The 16,497-nt window shown below is 37.1% G+C and overlaps 1 protein-coding gene across 2 annotated transcripts; it reads left to right on the top strand.

Annotated features, from left to right (window-relative positions):
- Window positions 1-697: 697 nt before the first annotated feature.
- LOC148959815 (uncharacterized) lies at window positions 698-16,364 on the top strand. Of its 2 annotated transcripts, XM_089109624.1 has the most exons (10): window positions 698-1,197; window positions 4,574-4,863; window positions 6,241-6,371; window positions 8,842-8,890; window positions 9,733-9,885; window positions 10,673-10,764; window positions 11,399-11,483; window positions 12,017-12,103; window positions 13,119-13,205; window positions 13,716-16,364. In XM_089109624.1, the coding sequence occupies exons 2-10, from the start codon at window positions 4,582-4,584 to the stop codon at window positions 14,937-14,939; spliced, it is 2,190 nt and encodes a 729-aa protein (XP_088965750.1). In that variant the 5' UTR covers window positions 698-1,197; window positions 4,574-4,581; the 3' UTR covers window positions 14,940-16,364. The 2 variants fall into 2 exon arrangements, with proteins under 2 accessions (XP_088965750.1, XP_088965749.1); XM_089109623.1 differs by lacking the exon at window positions 698-1,197 and having other exon boundaries at window positions 1,218-4,863.
- Window positions 16,365-16,497: the final 133 nt, after the last annotated feature.

Here is a 16,497-nt window from a genome sequence, read left to right on the forward strand (position 1 = left end):
ATTATAAGAACAAAGGGATTTTTAATTGTTTCCAGTCCTCCATCAATTTTTGACAATGTAAAAAAAATGGCGGAGCGCTGGAATCGTGTTTAGGCTATTGTTCCAGCTATTGTTCTCGTTAACCAATCCAGAACGAGACAGATTGCCTTTAAATCATACCAGATTGGAAAGAAACAAGATTCCTTTCAATTTATTTAGACTTAAATAGAACAATTGTTTAAGAACATTAAGGCTGGAAACCTTTTTGGTATTCTTATAAACTGATTGAGTGTAGGGACGTGGACTCTTGGTTAAGTTCTTCGTTAAAATCTTGGCAGAATGCGATTCTGCAAGAAACTTCTACAAACACTGTGCCAAAGACAAAAAATCTACTAAAATCTACTTAAAGACCTCGCAGTGTATTATGTAATTAGCCCATTCAGGCTTCAGCTCATTTTGAAAGATCTTCTGTCTCATTTGTGGAAGGTTACTCTTATCATGTAGATGACTCATATTTATCAAAAATAGCACAAAACAATGAATGATCTAAAAAGCGAAACAATCTTAGGTTTTTCCAGAGTTACTCTTCACATACAAAATGCGACAGGTGTTATTGAGCAACACTGGGTTAGCCCCAATTCAACTTTGCTCAATCAAGAATTGATTTATTTGCACGGGTTTTCTTGTAGATTAGATCATGAAAGATTGATGTAAACCACCATGGGACCCTGGATGATGCGGAAAACAGTAGGAGCTCACAATTTCCTTTTCGATGCATTGAATAGGGCTTCAGAAAGCTAAACTGTGTGCTGAGGTAGAAGCTTTGCTTTTTAAATAAAAAGCGGTCTGTATTAGACTCAAATGTCTGCTGCAACGACGATCAGATTTTTAAGGAGTTCATTAAAATAATACGAGGTGAGAAAACCACAAGGAGTTTTAGGGCAATCTAAACTGCTGCAGATGTGGCCCTCTGCACATCATGCTTTGAATCCTCAGTCGGAATTCGCGTTCAACACGGAGGTGAAATTGGTGCTATTGTTTATTCTCACTTGTCGTTGACAGAAACTATCGATGGTATCGGTGAGATAAAACGCGCTCAATTTGGTGCAGATATAAATCCAGACACGAGAAAAACAACAGTGGCAGAACATTTCTTCTGTTTTACACGGAAACGCAAAGAAAAGACCAACTATCTCAGAAGTTATACGCAGTTTTATGGTAAGTTGTTTTTGGTTTTTGTTTCCAGCAGGAAGCAGAAATATTAGATGCAGACTTTGATAAATCTCAGGAAACCCACCAACCCATTCGGTCTCAGTTTTTGATATTGTAAAATCTTTACTCGTCAGTAAGATCAGTCAAAAAGACAAGAACCTTGCTGAGTATTTGCAAACTGGATGCCTACTTTCTTCATGATTATGGGTTATCAACAACGAAGTCATAGTCTCTAATCATTATTCTGTCTATGCTGATCATTTTCAAATATCATATCAACGATTCTGGTGCGGGCAAAATTATCTATTGATATTTCTATTAGTTTCGTTTTGTATTTGTTTATTTATGTACAGAACGTTACTTGCTATAGGCCTAACTAATAACAAACGCAAAACGATTTCAAGCCAGCAGATGTTATAGAAAGCCCACAGAGATCGTTGTAACTGACGTCCGGGATGCGGCCTGAGTGTGGAGATCAAAACCAAATGTGCAGATATATAAAAATAAAATTTAAACGTATTTTTGTCAAATGTTTCGTCCTAGCTAGAAGGTTGGACTATGCTATTGCATTCTTTTAGCTGCCACACCTATGGCCACACCCTATATTTTGTGATAGCTACCCTCTCACATGGACAACATGGATTTAAACGTGATCTACGGTAAATCTATGGGTCAGTTCATATGTCAATATGCTACGTAAAGGATTCGCTTTTTTAGAACAAAGGGGTTATAGGGATTTCAAAAGGTGATTCTGGATTTATAATAATGGGTCTAGTTGCGCCAAAGTTGTCACTTTCAGTATCAAAGTCTTCGAACAAACAAGTATGGGCTGCCACAACCCGGGAATCACTGCGAAGCCCTGAAATCTTATCATCGATAGCCTATTTATGGTAAAAAAAATTAAAAACTGCACAAATTTCGAAAGCAATGCCCAAGTGAAAAGGACAATTGAACTCAACGAAGGGCGCTTGCACTCGCACCAAACGGCCTTTACCAACAACCCTGTGTAGGCTCGTTGGTAGAGTCAAGGCGCCTGTGTCAGGGGGTAGCGGGGCCAGTAGCCCCACTTTCTTACAAGTGTCTTTATTGGTTGGAACTTCCAGTGTCAATTTAAATTTTCTGCAGTTGGCACTTTCATGGAAACGAATATGAGTAACTTGCAGTGGCCGACGTTCTATTTTTCCGATTACCTGATGAATATTTTGTGTGTTGGTCTCGATTTGCAAGTTCTTAATTCGAAAGCAGCAGGAGCTGTATCAAGATTACCAAGAGGGGGGGATCCAGGGGTCAATGCCCTATCCTAATAGCTGCGACTCTGTTGACCCTGCTTGATACCAGCGGCGTAACGGAGGCATCTGGGCAGGGATCACGGAAACGGGGCGGCTGAAGAGGCTTTAGCCCCCCTTCCCGCCCAATAATTTCCAAAATGTACTTAAAACCACACAAAAAGATGCTCTGCTCTCGGTTTTCAGCATTTTTAGCAAAAAGTTGCCCTAAAACGTTTTAACCCCCTCATCTGTAATGTTCTCAGCGGCCCTTCATCTGGGACCCTAAGGAAAAACTGAGACGAGACCCATATTTAAGTATTGCAAGAAAGTTCCATCCATCACTGTATAGAGCATGTCAAGCACACAGCCAGATGTAAAAAATGAGAGCCCAAGCTGAGATATAGAAGCTTCAGTTGAATGACATGGATATAGAAATAATTTGATGGCCCCTGTTGGTCAAGTTTGGCACAAGCTTTGGCTGCAAATTCTGAAACTAGTTCGTTTTTCAGTTTGAATTAAATATGTTTGGTTATGAAATATTATCCAATGAATGATTATCTAAAAATTAGTCCATCAAGAAAACAAACAATCTTTATATGCATAGACATTGTCACGCCGGCAAGCTGTGTTACATTAAACGAAATTCAGCTCCTTTCTTAGAGAGTTTGCTTAGGGTTTTCAATTCATTCAAAACTTCGCTGCACACAGCACAGGCAGCAACGGTTTTAGGGACTGCTGGGCCCGGGGCCAAAAACATCTGCGGGGCCCTTGTTCTTTTCTATCTTTTTTTTAGGTTTGGGGGCCCTTTTGGCTACCATAAGCGCGGGCATGGGGCCATGGCCCCCGGGACCCCTTGGACCCCCTCAAAACCGCCACTGAGCACAGGGACTCTCATATAATATGCCTTAGCTTGTTGCGAGGCATAGCAGCTGGATATGAATTTAAGCCCATGTTTTTCTTTATGGAGGCTTTTAAGAATTAAAGCGTAAGTCGTTTTTTGAGGTGGTATAAATGACAGTGTGGAAAGAAAAGCATTTTCGGACATTCTAGCACGAATTTACAAATGAATTTGATGGTGCAAGTTCTATTGCACGTGTTCATTTATGAATTAATTTTTCTCCGGAATATCAAGATTATTTTTAGATAGGCCTGAAGGGAAGGGGCTTTACACATGATAATATACAATATTTTTATTAGGCACTTTGCAAAATCCTGACACATGAGTTCCTTAATTTTTTACCAAATTTTGATACAAAATGTTTCTTAGCGACTGTATAAACACAAAGACCTAATTATACCGCCAGTCACTACATTTAAAGCATTATTTAGCATTCATTGAGTCAACAGTAAAAAACCGCCACCGCCACATTTTTCGTAGGAGCCCAAATTATATATAGAAATAACAACTCTGAAATTCCTTATTTCAGGAAACAATTCGAAAGCACGAGGAAGATACAGTTTGATAAATCAAATCAAACATTAAAAGTTTGATAATGAGGCACCAAATTTTTAAAAATTATTTTATAGGTTTTAGGTATAAAAATTGATGTAGTTTTAGTCTACTCGTCTGCCCCGTTATTTGAAACAACCAAAGAAAGTTTAGAAGTTTTGAAGTATGATGATCTAAATTAAGCAGCATCTTATATCCGTTTGGCTGCGTTATAAACATCGAATGGTGGAAAATTGTTGTGAAATCATAAAAGCAACCAATTGTATCTCCATAAAGGCGGTTTGTTATGGGCGATGACTGTCATATGTCCGGCCAAATGTCGTTTGATTATTTATGCTTCCTTATGAATTCAAAATCAAATTAATACTTGTAAGAGTGAATAGACGAAAAGATTGCCAACCAAAATGTGTGTGCCATAGGGATCCAAAAGCGAACTGAAGAGAATGACAATCCGATTGGCTGATTTAATCGTGTTTGGTCCCCTGTATTTTTGTCAAAACAAAGTTTGATTTCCTGCTTCGGCTTAAGACTGTCGCATGGCGGAAGATGTGGTCTGTGCTGAAGGAAGACTGAAAGCGCTTGTCCGTCTTAAGGGGACCTATCTGATACTATCGGGGATTTTACCCGCATCCTTGCATTAATGAGCTGTTGATATGTTTCATAGGGCTAGCAATGATGTTGATATATCCAAACCAGACTGGCTTATGCAGCCGGGACCAGGACGACAACAAATCCACGATGGGTTTGTCAACAGATTCCAACTCGCTTGCTCCCAAGAGCAATTCCAACACAAGTTATGGAGAACAAATATACCACATGGAAGATATGCATAAAAAAGAGGAAAAGGCAGATCCCGCTAAGACTTTAGAATTGCTTCACAATCCACATATGTGGAATTATGATGACTTTTCTTTTGAGCAAATTGGTGAAGGGTTTTTTGGCAATGTGTACAAGGTGAGTGTAAAGGAATTTTTGCCGACTAACCAGCTGACAACTGTGAAAAACTCCAATAATATCTTTTCTCGTTCGTTGTTTTGGACTGTAGACTCCAATAATATCGTATACGTTACAGTGCCTGAGTCAACCAAAATTTAATAATTTCGCCTCCATACCGTAATTAATTTTGTATTCCCCTGTCAAGCAGCAGAACCTGGACAAACCAAAATAGCTTTCTGTGCCAGGTTTGAAGTATATTAATTTTTTTTTGTTTTCTTGTGAAAACTTTGCCAGACAAAAGGAGGCATAATGAAAAAATGTTATCGTTTCACTATTTGCAACTTTTTGTAAATTTTGTGCTTTGAGTTTGCAAGTAGTATTATTGATAGACAGGAATTTCAAATCTAGGAATGGAGGGCCAATCTTTTGAAACCGTTTTTGAGGATGTTTTTGTAAAGATCTATATCAGTTGCCCACAGCATCACCGGGTAGTGGATATTTTGAAGTAAAAGTTTTGTAGATAAGGCCTAAGAGATACTTGAAACGCTAATTTTCAAAGAGATACTATGTCTTCCCGAAGAATGTTTTTTATTTTGTTGGAATTTTTATTCGACAAAGAATGGGTTTTGAAGCTCTGGAAAGGGGAGATTACATGAACTCTTCTCAGCTAGATTACAAGATGAGATTCAATTTTGCTAATTTTCTCAGTTGCAAATAAGAAGCAATAGGTTTTTAATTCAAGGCATAACCCAAAAACTAAAGATACCTTCCTTCTTGAGAGTTTTGATAATGTTCATCTTAAGATTTGATGAGATAGTATGGGAAATACTAGAGATTGTTCAAAAAATTTTGAAGCTTAGAAGAAAACTGAGAGTTTAACAGAAGAGGCATTTTGCAGGGCTTCCAATCACCTCTAAATTTGGATAAAAAGAATGTTTGCGTAGGATTTTCTCTTGTTTAGCTGCCCATGTGTACATATACATATTTTTTAAAGTTGTATGTTATGAAAATTACTGTCTAGTTATCTTTCATAATGTGCTTGATGTCATATAGGCAGTGCTTAGGTAATGCTTTTGGTGTATATAGCAGGACAGACAGTTCTAAATTGTTACTCTGAGCTTCCTGTTTAATGAAACTGCCATGCTCAATCAGGCGTTATCATCAGGCATTAGGAAGAGTTGTCTAATAATCACATCAAGCATGAAACTCAGAGCAGTAAATTAAAACCATCCTGTTCTATTTACCAAAAGGGTATATAAATGGTCATTTGTAATTTTTTTAGCTTGGGTGCATACAATATCATCCACACTTAAGTCAAAGTTTTGGTAGTCTGAGACAACAGTATGGGTTATGTTTTCACTGTTTTTCTCATTCTCCCTTATTTTCTTTTCACAGGTAACCCATAAGCTAACAAGTCAGGTTTTAGTGTTAAAGGAACTGAAAAACACAACTGATGAAGACCATAAGACAATGTTTTCAGAAGAAATAAAAGCAATGCACAGACTTTGTCATCCAAATGTGTTAAAGTATGTGGTTTCATGTTTTTTATATCTCATTGTTGGGATTGTTTAGAAATAGGTGTTATGAGCTTTATGACATTTTTAAACAGCCAAATGAATAGTTAAGAAACATTCTGTATCATCCTGGGAAAGAGATTTGGTCTCTTGAGCTGTATCAAGAAGCAATTTAAACCCTTTTCATTGTATCAAGTTTTTTCTAATTAATTCTCCAGGAAATACAATACATATTAGTGATTTCACATTTAGCTTTTCAATGAGCAATAAAAACCTTAAGTGTATTGGTTAGGTACCAAAGCCCCACCCAAAATTGTTTAAGAAATCAATCTAAGTTAAGCATATCATGTCTGAATTTTTTGCATTTTTCTACATTTTGATTCCTCACCTCCAACAAAGATTCACTGTCTGCTAGTTGTATTGTCTATCAACTTGAGCAGGTTATGGAATTTACTTGATTAAACAGCAAAGGTACCCTGGGATACATTCTGTTTAGCATTAAAAGCAACATATCTTGTTTTCATGGGGTGTTAGCTCCTTCTCCTCCACCAGGGAGAGGGCACTGGACTACCTTTGTGTAAGAAGGTATGCTACACAAGAAAATGTTACGTATGCCACCAAAGAAGAATAAGAAAATATATATCTTTTCTAAGCTTTCTTAACTGCAAACAGTTTCTAATGGTTCTCGAACCCTGAGTGGGTTCTTGAGTCTAAATAGTGCATATTGCATTGTTTTTTGGAAGCCTTCCTGCAATAGGAATAATTTTATACTACTGAAATATATCTGGCTTCCAGAGGCCATTATTTTATAAATTTATCTATGATCTTTCCATCTTCCACAAACCAGGATTTTCAAATATCCAGTGTTTAGTTTTGGTTGTGGTTAACCAGTTTTGATCAAACAAAATCTATCCAGTGCAGATAAGATCTCATTCTACCAAAGGTCTTCAGCTTGGTTTATTTAAGGAAAGAAAAAGGTTTTTGTTTAGATAAGGAAAAACAGTTGTTTGATTTTGTCTGCAGATTAGTATTGTCAAATAATCTTGTTTTTTGATGACAGAACAGTTAAGAGCAGAACAGCTGTGCAATGCAGCACCTCTGCTCTTCAGTGGCATAACTAGAGGGTTCGTCAGTGCGGTAGCACTACCAAAAAGTTCAATAAATAAAAATTTTAGTGTAAAAGGAAAGAAAGCTTCCATTCACACTGATTAATTTCTCCCTTTCTATTGACATTAATTAATGTTCAATAATCTTGTTGAAATCGATTTTGTTGAAATCAATAAAAATAATTATTTTCTCGGCTTGAAAAGTATTATGTGTCATTTCTAATACAAAGTGCTTCGAATTTCACTCTTTTGAAAAAATCCTGGTTATGGCCTGTTTTCCCCATTTTTAGTCTACTGACCTTTTTTAGGTCTTTTCAGGTCTGCTGAGCACTTGAATTGTAAGCCTAATCTCTTCAGTTTAAATACAGGCTTGGATATTGCATCTATTTCACTAACATTTTGAACATTCTTCAGTGGGTTTAATAAGTGTTGCTGAGACTCAGTGTAATGACCCTATACTATGTAGTTATTAATTCCTATATGACTCATGGTACCAGGAAAACAGGGACAGTATATTTTTAAAGGGGTTAAATGTCAAAGAACCACAGCTTCTGAAATATTTCCACAAGTTTGGTGCTTATGGAGGGGGCTAAGGGTCACACTATTCCCCAGGTGCTGTGCCCATGGCTGGTATGTTAGTTGGATTTGTTTTCCTTAGAATGGAAAATATAGAACGTTGAAAACGTAATCAATTTTTTTCACGAGAATCAACCATAGATAGATCACCAATAATTTGGTTAAAACTAATTTACTTTGACTATTCAGAAGTATATTGAAACTCCAGAAGTTTTTGTTGAGTGTTAAAAGACTACCTGCGAAAAATTGACAGAAAAAGAGCTAAACGTAAATATTTTGATGGGATGTTTTGACTTTAAAGAAGTCGTGACAGCTGACTGTCTTTCGGCATGACGAATTTTTTTTCAAATAAGTCTATAATTTGAAAACTCTTAATTTTAGTTTCTTTTGAAATCTTCTTTTTGTTTTGGTAGCACTAATGCTATTTATTCACACTATACAGCGTGTATTGACCTTGAGGGCGTGGTTTTTGAATTGCCAATCCCATCACCTGCACCCACATTGCTGTCCGTGTTAAAGTTTAACAAACCTTTAAGTCGCCCACTTATTCACCGCAGATCATATAAGCTCCATGTGTTTCAATGTCTACTTTTCCTACCTTCAGTGTTTCTCTTATAAAGTTAATTTGGATAATTGTGTATGTTACGGCCTATAAATCAGTATTTCTCTGTGATCTCTTAACGTTTTCAACTCTGTGATTGTGGAATACACAGATGAACTGACTTTGAATGTATCTAGGCTGTCGTTATACATCTGTAGTTCCTATCTCTGTAACTCTCTATGGTCTTTTAACTTTTCAGATGCGAAGGGCTAGCATGGCACAAGAACAGCCTATGTTTGTTAACTGAAGTAAGTATAATTCGTTGCGATTTCGCATTTGAGATCTTTCACCTAGCTATTCTTAACGAGAAAGACAGTGATCTGCTGCCAGGGACGCCGACCAATGGGCAAGGGCATTTGAAAAAAATTCACAGCTTCAACTAATTCTTTTGTAGCTGTCATTTTATTTCGATTTTCTGTAGGCATCTTGAAAATTTTGTTGCAAGTTTTGAGAAACTTGGTCATGAGTACGACACTAAAGTTGGGATTTCATATGAATCTCTTTGATAATTCCAAAAGGCCGATGTCAAGGACACTTCTATGAAAAGGGCACTTTGGCCCCTTTGCCCCTTCTATCAAAGGACAAGAGGGGCTGTTGACTCCCCGTGACCCCTCTCCGGCGTCCCTGACTGCTGCAGGAGACTAGGAGCGAAAATTTGTTTTTACCACCGCACCGTTGATTATAAATCTACCAACATATTGATTTTTTAACCTTATAACTATATGTTGTGTAAACTTGATAATAATAAGGTTGCATTTGCATATAGATATCATTTTAAGCTCTGTTAATCTTATTTGCATTTCCTTTCGTCGGTTGTACAGACCTCGGCACCGACCATATCCCTCAAAAATTGTGTCCTTGCGGAAATAAGTCTCTTAGGCATTTGCGAGCAGTGGCAGCTCTGCGTGAGAGTCAACGAGTACAAAATACAATGTAACATGATTTAAATACGATAGATTTATCTTATGAATTTTTTATTTTCACCCTGTTGTATACGAATTGAAATTCCTGACAATATTGAATTTAGTTTTTTCTATGCCAATAAAGCGATTCTCAACTGAATAAATTATTCCTTTTTGTTCACTTTTAGTACATTACTGGTGGATCCCTCGACGATTTGCTGACAAAAAAGAGCCCCTTATTAAGCACTTGGCAGGCGAAGTTATCCGTCGCGCTCGAAATTGCCCGTGGCATGCATTACTTGCATTCACAGGGTGTCATTCATCGAGATCTTGCATCGAAGGTATTTATTGCTAATCAATTCTTTTCGTGGATATCTGATTGGCGAATTATTGAGTGACGCAAGGCCCACTTACAAAACGCTACTAAAAATTTCCAAATTAGTTATTTTATTTCAGAAATTTCCCTCCCCTGGAGGAAGTTTCCCAGTTTTTCTTTTCTTCACCTTGCAACTTACACTCCGAGCCCGCTGCCAGTTTGCAGTCTTTGGTATGCGCTGCCAACTGGTAATTGCATTATTTTTGCTACAGATACACTGCATTTCCCAGTACATTCGAAAAACTTAGAAGATGAAAAGGCACACCAAAAACTTTTATGTTAAAGAAGCATTGGCATGTGTGAATTGAATGCTACAGGGGTGAATTTAGTTATACGAATGACTGCTGACTTCGTCACACAAGTCACCACATACTTAAATTTTCTCAATCTACAACACTCTGTACATTAATTACTTTTCCGTTAACCTGCAACTATGAAATATTTGTCTTAATGGCAGTGGCTGCATATTGATCTTAAATACCGTCTACAGTTATGCAATGTTTCCTGTTACATTGCAAAGTTGATGCTTTCAAGGTTCTTATTTGCTAAAATTGCAGGGCTAGACAGATTTTTCTTTGACGCAGTTTGAATAGCATTTTGTTATAAAGGATCGATCAACGTTCAATTGATCGACAAATATTAACATGAAAATCGTAAGGATTTACATTCTTAGTCATCCAAGCATTTGCCATAGTTGTAAAAACCAGTCTGATGTCTGCAGATATAGCAATAGAGTTTGTTTTGCCCTGCAGAACATTTTGATTAGACAGAAAGACGATTTTGGATTGCAAGCGATTGTTGCAGATCTCGGCCTCAGTCGCACAGTTGCAGGATTGGCTCTGAGGTAGGTGCCCTATGCTTTTTTGTGCTTTTTTTGTGCAAATTTGCTTAGATAAAGTGTTGGTTTATCCAGAAAGTAGATGTCATCTGTGCACTATCTTATCAGAATTGTTGGGAGAGGATTCGTGTTTTAATTTTATTTTGTGGTTCAGGATGGTGGTTTCACAGACAATAAGCTATGGCAGATGAGGAAATTTCTCCTTAATCATCGGCACTTCTTTAGCCCAGTTTTAGTTTGTATTTAGACCCTTGCCCCCATATTTTAAAACTGTTTTTGCCAAGCTTTTCATGCAAATTTTCCAAGATTTCCATTGACTAATTAAAAGCAAGGTAATCCACCAGCACTGAAAATCACTCGAATTTTGTCAAGCTATTTTCCTCTTTATCAAATGTATTTATTCTTATTCAAAGTTCCAGCATTGCACAAAACAGCAGAATCACATTATTTTATGATAATAAAATTGCTTTTGGCATGTCGGGCTAGAATTAAAATGATGAAAGTACAACCAGTTTGTGTGAGTTTTAAGTTTTAGATACTCAGATTGAAGGAACAGTTTTGTCTTGGAATGAGAATTTTTTTGGTAACCTTCGAAACGATCCTTGTGTGGATATTTCTTTCTATTCTCTTTCTATTCCAGCGAAGACGAATATTTTTTTGAAATAGTTGGATCTCCTTATCACATGGCACCAGAAGTTTTGAACGACAAGCCATACAACATGAAAGTAAGTTCAACTTATTGATTCGATCTCTAGCTACTTGAAATCGTTTTCTCACGTCTAACGATTTTGTGATCTTTTGTGTAGTCTTTAATGACCGCAATTAAAAAATATTGTGTAAGTCTGCTCTTTGAGTGGTTTCTGACTTAATGTTAATCCATAGATTTATGTCTTCTCCGTGAGAATTTTTCGATGCACCAAATGCACCCTATCATTCGAGAGGGGCATAACACATGCCTCTATTTTTCTAACATTACTTGTAGCCTTGTACTCTTTTATTAATTACAAACTGATAAAAAAACATCCATCTTTTGCCGAGATCTTTAAAAAGTTCCATAGCATCATTTTATATTGTACTTCAAAGACCTCTTTGCATTATTTTAAGACGATAAAGCCTTTAGGTGAAAACCTTACCCATTTCTGAACGATTTACACCTAAGGCCTCTTTGCTCTAATAAGCAAATTCTCAGCGAGGCTTCTCTAAAAGGCTACGCTTGCTATTCTTTCTGTCTGATATAAATTTGTTATTCTTATTTTAGGCTGATGTTTTTTCGTATGGCATAATGTTATGTGAGATGATTACGATGTGTCCTGGAGCAGATCCTGATGATGTCCCTAGAAGTGATGTATGTAATGCATACTTACTTTGTGCCGAGTTCTTTTGTATATATTGTGTCTTCATTTTTATTTATATTTTCAGTGTACATTACACAGTTGAATCCAGGGTTCTGAAATATTAGGAGAGTCTAGCCTTCTTGCTTACTTTAATTTATGCATAAGGCTTCAAATTATAGCATTTTAAAGTAGTCTGTCCCTATTGTGCTCAACTTTCATTTCACTGGAGTGAAATTCACGCACCGTTGAGCTTGATCGATAGTTAAACGAGTTAAATCAGAATCAGATACAACATTGATTCCGGAGCTTTTGAATCAAATGGCTGTGTTTCCATTGCAGTGAAGGTGTGGCTAGAATAAAGTTGGTTCTCGTTTGGTTTGTGCGACATGTATCAATAGCGAAAGTAATTAAATCAATTCTAGTAATTAAACTAGCTCCCCTACGAAGCCCGCTACGCGGGCTTGCCAGTGGCCCTACGGTAGGGTACTTAGATTAGCCTCGGAAAAGACAAGAGGTGTATTAACCTCGACTGCTTGCACTCTTGTGCGCATTAAATTCGTACTCCTGTGACTAACGCTAGGAAGGGGGAGCCTGATAATCAACATTGAAAATAGCACACGAAAAAATACGTGGTTTTCATCTAGATGGATATATATTTGTTGTACACTGGCTTTGTTAATTAAAAAAGAAATTTTAAAGTATTAACGGTTGAGCAATATAGAAGAAAATATGTATTTATGAGTAAAATATATCAATAAATCTCAAGTCTGGAGTAAGGGGTTTTTTAAACACCTTAAGTTCACGAAGATTCATTGAATTGGCTGCTAATGTTTTGTGGAATATAGCGAAGCTGCGTTTAATGGCTGAAAGATTTTTTGCGCCAATGGTTCTTGCTTTCGCGTTTTTTAAGAATAACTTCAAAATAAGTGGATTTTTGCATTTAAATGTTTTTCACAAATAGATTCTAACCTTTTTTACAAGCAACTAATTTTTTAAATATTTATTACTTCTTCTCTTCCTTTGTAGGACTTTGGATTAGCTGTGGAGAATTTTACAGAAGTTGCTGCTGACTGTCCGTCGAAATTTCTTGACTTGACCATCAGATGCTGTCAGGTATTTAATAGGCTTTTCTTTTTTTGTTTTGATCAAATTTTCTTCAAGCGCATTTCAGACTAACTGTTTCAGTCAGCTTGCTGAAAAAACGGTGTCTTTTTCCAATAGTAGCACCTTTTTGTTTGAGCTTTTAGACATGTTATTTAATTTTCTCCCATTTGTTGTCTAACCAGTTATTCTAACAATGCTGGCTCCGACATGTTTTTGGACATTTGTTATTAGCAGACACTTCTTTTCTCCCTTTTCCTTTCTCTTTTCCCTTCTCTTCCCGTTACCCTTCCCTTCCCGTTATCCTCCTCTTCCCGTTACCCCTCCATTCTCTCCCCTTCCCCTCCTAGATTTGCATGAAGATAAACAATTTTAAGAGCTCATAAATCCCGTTTTTCCCCATATTGAGTCACTGATCCACCCAGTTTATTGGATGTGGCCTACAATTTTCTTTGATATAACCGTCGTATATAATTATCAGTGCTACTTTATAAGCATGATATCAAAACTCCGCTTTGATAGATGAATCCCAAGGAGCGGCCATCATTTCAAAATATTGTGAAGGCATTGGATATCATTCTTGACAAATTCATCGAAAATGACGAAGAAGCACAGATCGAGGACAAAACAAGTTTTGATTACGTCATCGATGCCAGCCTCATGTGCACGTGTCGCTCGTTTGAAAAGGGCGAGGTTATTGACGACACGCTAGGGGTTGAAAACTTTAAAGATCGTTTCGGGTCTGTCCGAATGAGAGCATCGCGACGAGTTATAAAATCCAAACTTGCTAGATGCCCGCACTGTGGCGGAAGAATTTTGAAAGGTCAGGGTATTGGTACAGAAGACGAAAAAGGCTCGGAGGTTGAATCAGAGAAAGGGACTTCGATACAGGCTGTAGTTCCCCTGAAGAATGAAGACAGTGCATCCTCACCAAGGAACGAGTTCATTACTGGCGCATTATTGAATGAATCTCAAGGTACTCTCGAGCTATCACAGCTTGTTGATAATACTCCCGGTAAATTGCCAAGGTTTTTCAAAAACCTTCTCAAATCTAAGCGAGGAAAAATCCGTTCGAAAGATGTTAAAAGGAGATGGCGAAAGAGTTTACATGATTTATTTTCACCAAATTCAAGTCATACTGAAGCCGCACTGAAAGCAGAGCAAGTTGGATGTGAAAATGATGATGTCGCGTCGGTCCCTGCCGGTATGGGGGTTTCGCCAACGCGGACTGACAAAAGCGATAAAGGCGAGAAACAAGATAAGCCCGAGAAACACCGAAAATTAAGTAAATTTCGAAGGAAATCGGAGCATAAAACTCAAATCGATTTACGCAAAATGTCTTACAGCAATGATGACTTTGATAGCGGCCCTTCAGCATCGAGCTCTACGGTGTCCAGTCCACGCTCACCTAGTGCAGTTGAAGATGTAGATTCAGGGACTGTTACTGACGAAAATACAAAGACGCTGGCCCGATCTTTCCCTTTGCAGTCACACGTTCCTCAAGAAGCATCTTTTGCGAGGGCACTCGCTGTTTCCGTCGATTCTTTAGATAAGCTCGGTATCGGCGAGTCTACCGAGAAACCTCGCGATCGTCGGTACAGCATGCCGAGCCGAAAAATGCGTCATGGTCGAACCCGTTCGGTTGAGTCACCACACCCACCGCTTCAAAAGAAAACCTCCAGCTCAAAGCTTCTCAGCTTTTTAAAGAGGAAGTCTTCTGGAAATCTACGCGAACAAAAGTTGTAAAGTAAGAATTAACGTTGAAAGAATATAAATGTGCTACTTATAAATAATAAAAAGTTTAATTCATATATCGATATTTTATGTTAAATTGTACAGTTGTATGATTTAATAGTCTGATAATTGCTCCTGATAATTTGAAGGGGCCCCACTTTTTCCGATATAATAACCCGTGTCTACTGACATCAGTATCAAATCACACCCCATGATGCATTTTTACAACTTTCCACACCACCCAGCAGTTTCTCCAGCAATACCACTTGTGAATATATGTAAAATTCTTCGGTATTACCTCGCGTTTCTTTTTCATTTTTAAAAGTGTGCATTTGCCAATTTCTTTGGAATGCGATCTTTTGAATTATCACACTCAGGAATCTTCATTTGTTCAACTTTTCTTGATTTCATTTTTTAAACTGTAGACCACATCACTACCGATTGGAGCAAAGGATTTTTATTTTCCCTTCACTTTTTAGCCTTTCATTAGTTTGTTTATTCAGTTTAAATGGTTGGAAAAATTTTTTACATGTTGATTTTGCAATTTTTGCAGCCAACACCGCTCTTACTGTAGTCGTGGGCGAATTTGAGGCCTCATTGAAATCGTTTGAAGTTTGTAATTACATTTTTTAGATGCGTAGATACTAAACTTTTGAACTGAAGTATAGAGCTGAACTGGCCAGTTATTCAAAATAGCCTTAACCTCACGTAATATTTTACTAGCTTGTGCATTCCAAGAAAATATTGTCTGTACAGTTTTAGGGCATTGTGAATTCCTTTTCCAATTCGGATAGTTGTAACCATCCCAAAGCTGTAGGCTTTAAAGTTTTATGTGAATTTTTTGAATTCAGGCTCCTCAAAGCTTCCAAATTAAACATTTTCGATATCTGGCCAGTTCCTTATGTTATGTCACTGGCTCTGCACTATCAGTCATTAGTTTTCTTCATAATTTATTTCGTGGACTATTGAATAATTAACTAATTATTTTTGACAAGCTTTCTGTACTTAGATCAATGTAATTCTGTAAATAACTAATCTAATTCGGGGTTGTATAGTTCTAAATTATTAACACTAATTTATAATTTTATTGTAGAGCGTTCATAAGTATATATCATGAATAATACAGGCATTCAATAGGAAAATGGAATGCAAACCATAATAAAATTGACAGGCTGATTCACCTTGTTTGTAAACATCTGAATAGTCAAAAACACAATGATAAATTTGTCAAAACATCAATTTGTCTAATTTTTCTTGCCTTATTTTGCCCTTTGACTCGCATATTTCTATTTTCCTTCAAACTTTGCACTATACAGCAATCTTCTTTTCTTTTTTGGGCTTCCTTTGATCTTGGATCAGGTCCTAGATCGAAAAAACAACACTTGCTCTGCTCTCCAGTCACGATTTCTTTCACATGCCTAACGATTTTTGTCAGTTTTTGACATTGTCTTTTGACATTCGACCAAAGTTTGAAAAACATGTCTCTACAATTCCAAACTACATTGCATTTTTGCTGAGGATGTATCTAATATATTACACTTATGTAATGTACAGCCAAGAGAAACACGAC

Source organism: Rhopilema esculentum, chromosome 8 (genome assembly GCF_057945365.1).
Source record: "Rhopilema esculentum isolate cy_ngs chromosome 8, ASM5794536v1, whole genome shotgun sequence".
Classification (NCBI taxonomy): domain Eukaryota; kingdom Metazoa; phylum Cnidaria; class Scyphozoa; order Rhizostomeae; family Rhizostomatidae; genus Rhopilema; species Rhopilema esculentum.

Coding starts and splice junctions, on each gene's coding strand:
- LOC148959815 (XM_089109624.1), top strand. CDS start 4,582: ATGATGTTGATATATCCAAACCAGACTGGCTTATGCAGCCGGGACCAG. Junction 4,864..6,240: donor TTTTTGGCAATGTGTACAAG/GTGAGTGTAAAG, acceptor TTCTTTTCACAG/GTAACCCATAAGCTAACAAG. Junction 12,104..13,118: donor ATGATGTCCCTAGAAGTGAT/GTATGTAATGCA, acceptor CTTCCTTTGTAG/GACTTTGGATTAGCTGTGGA.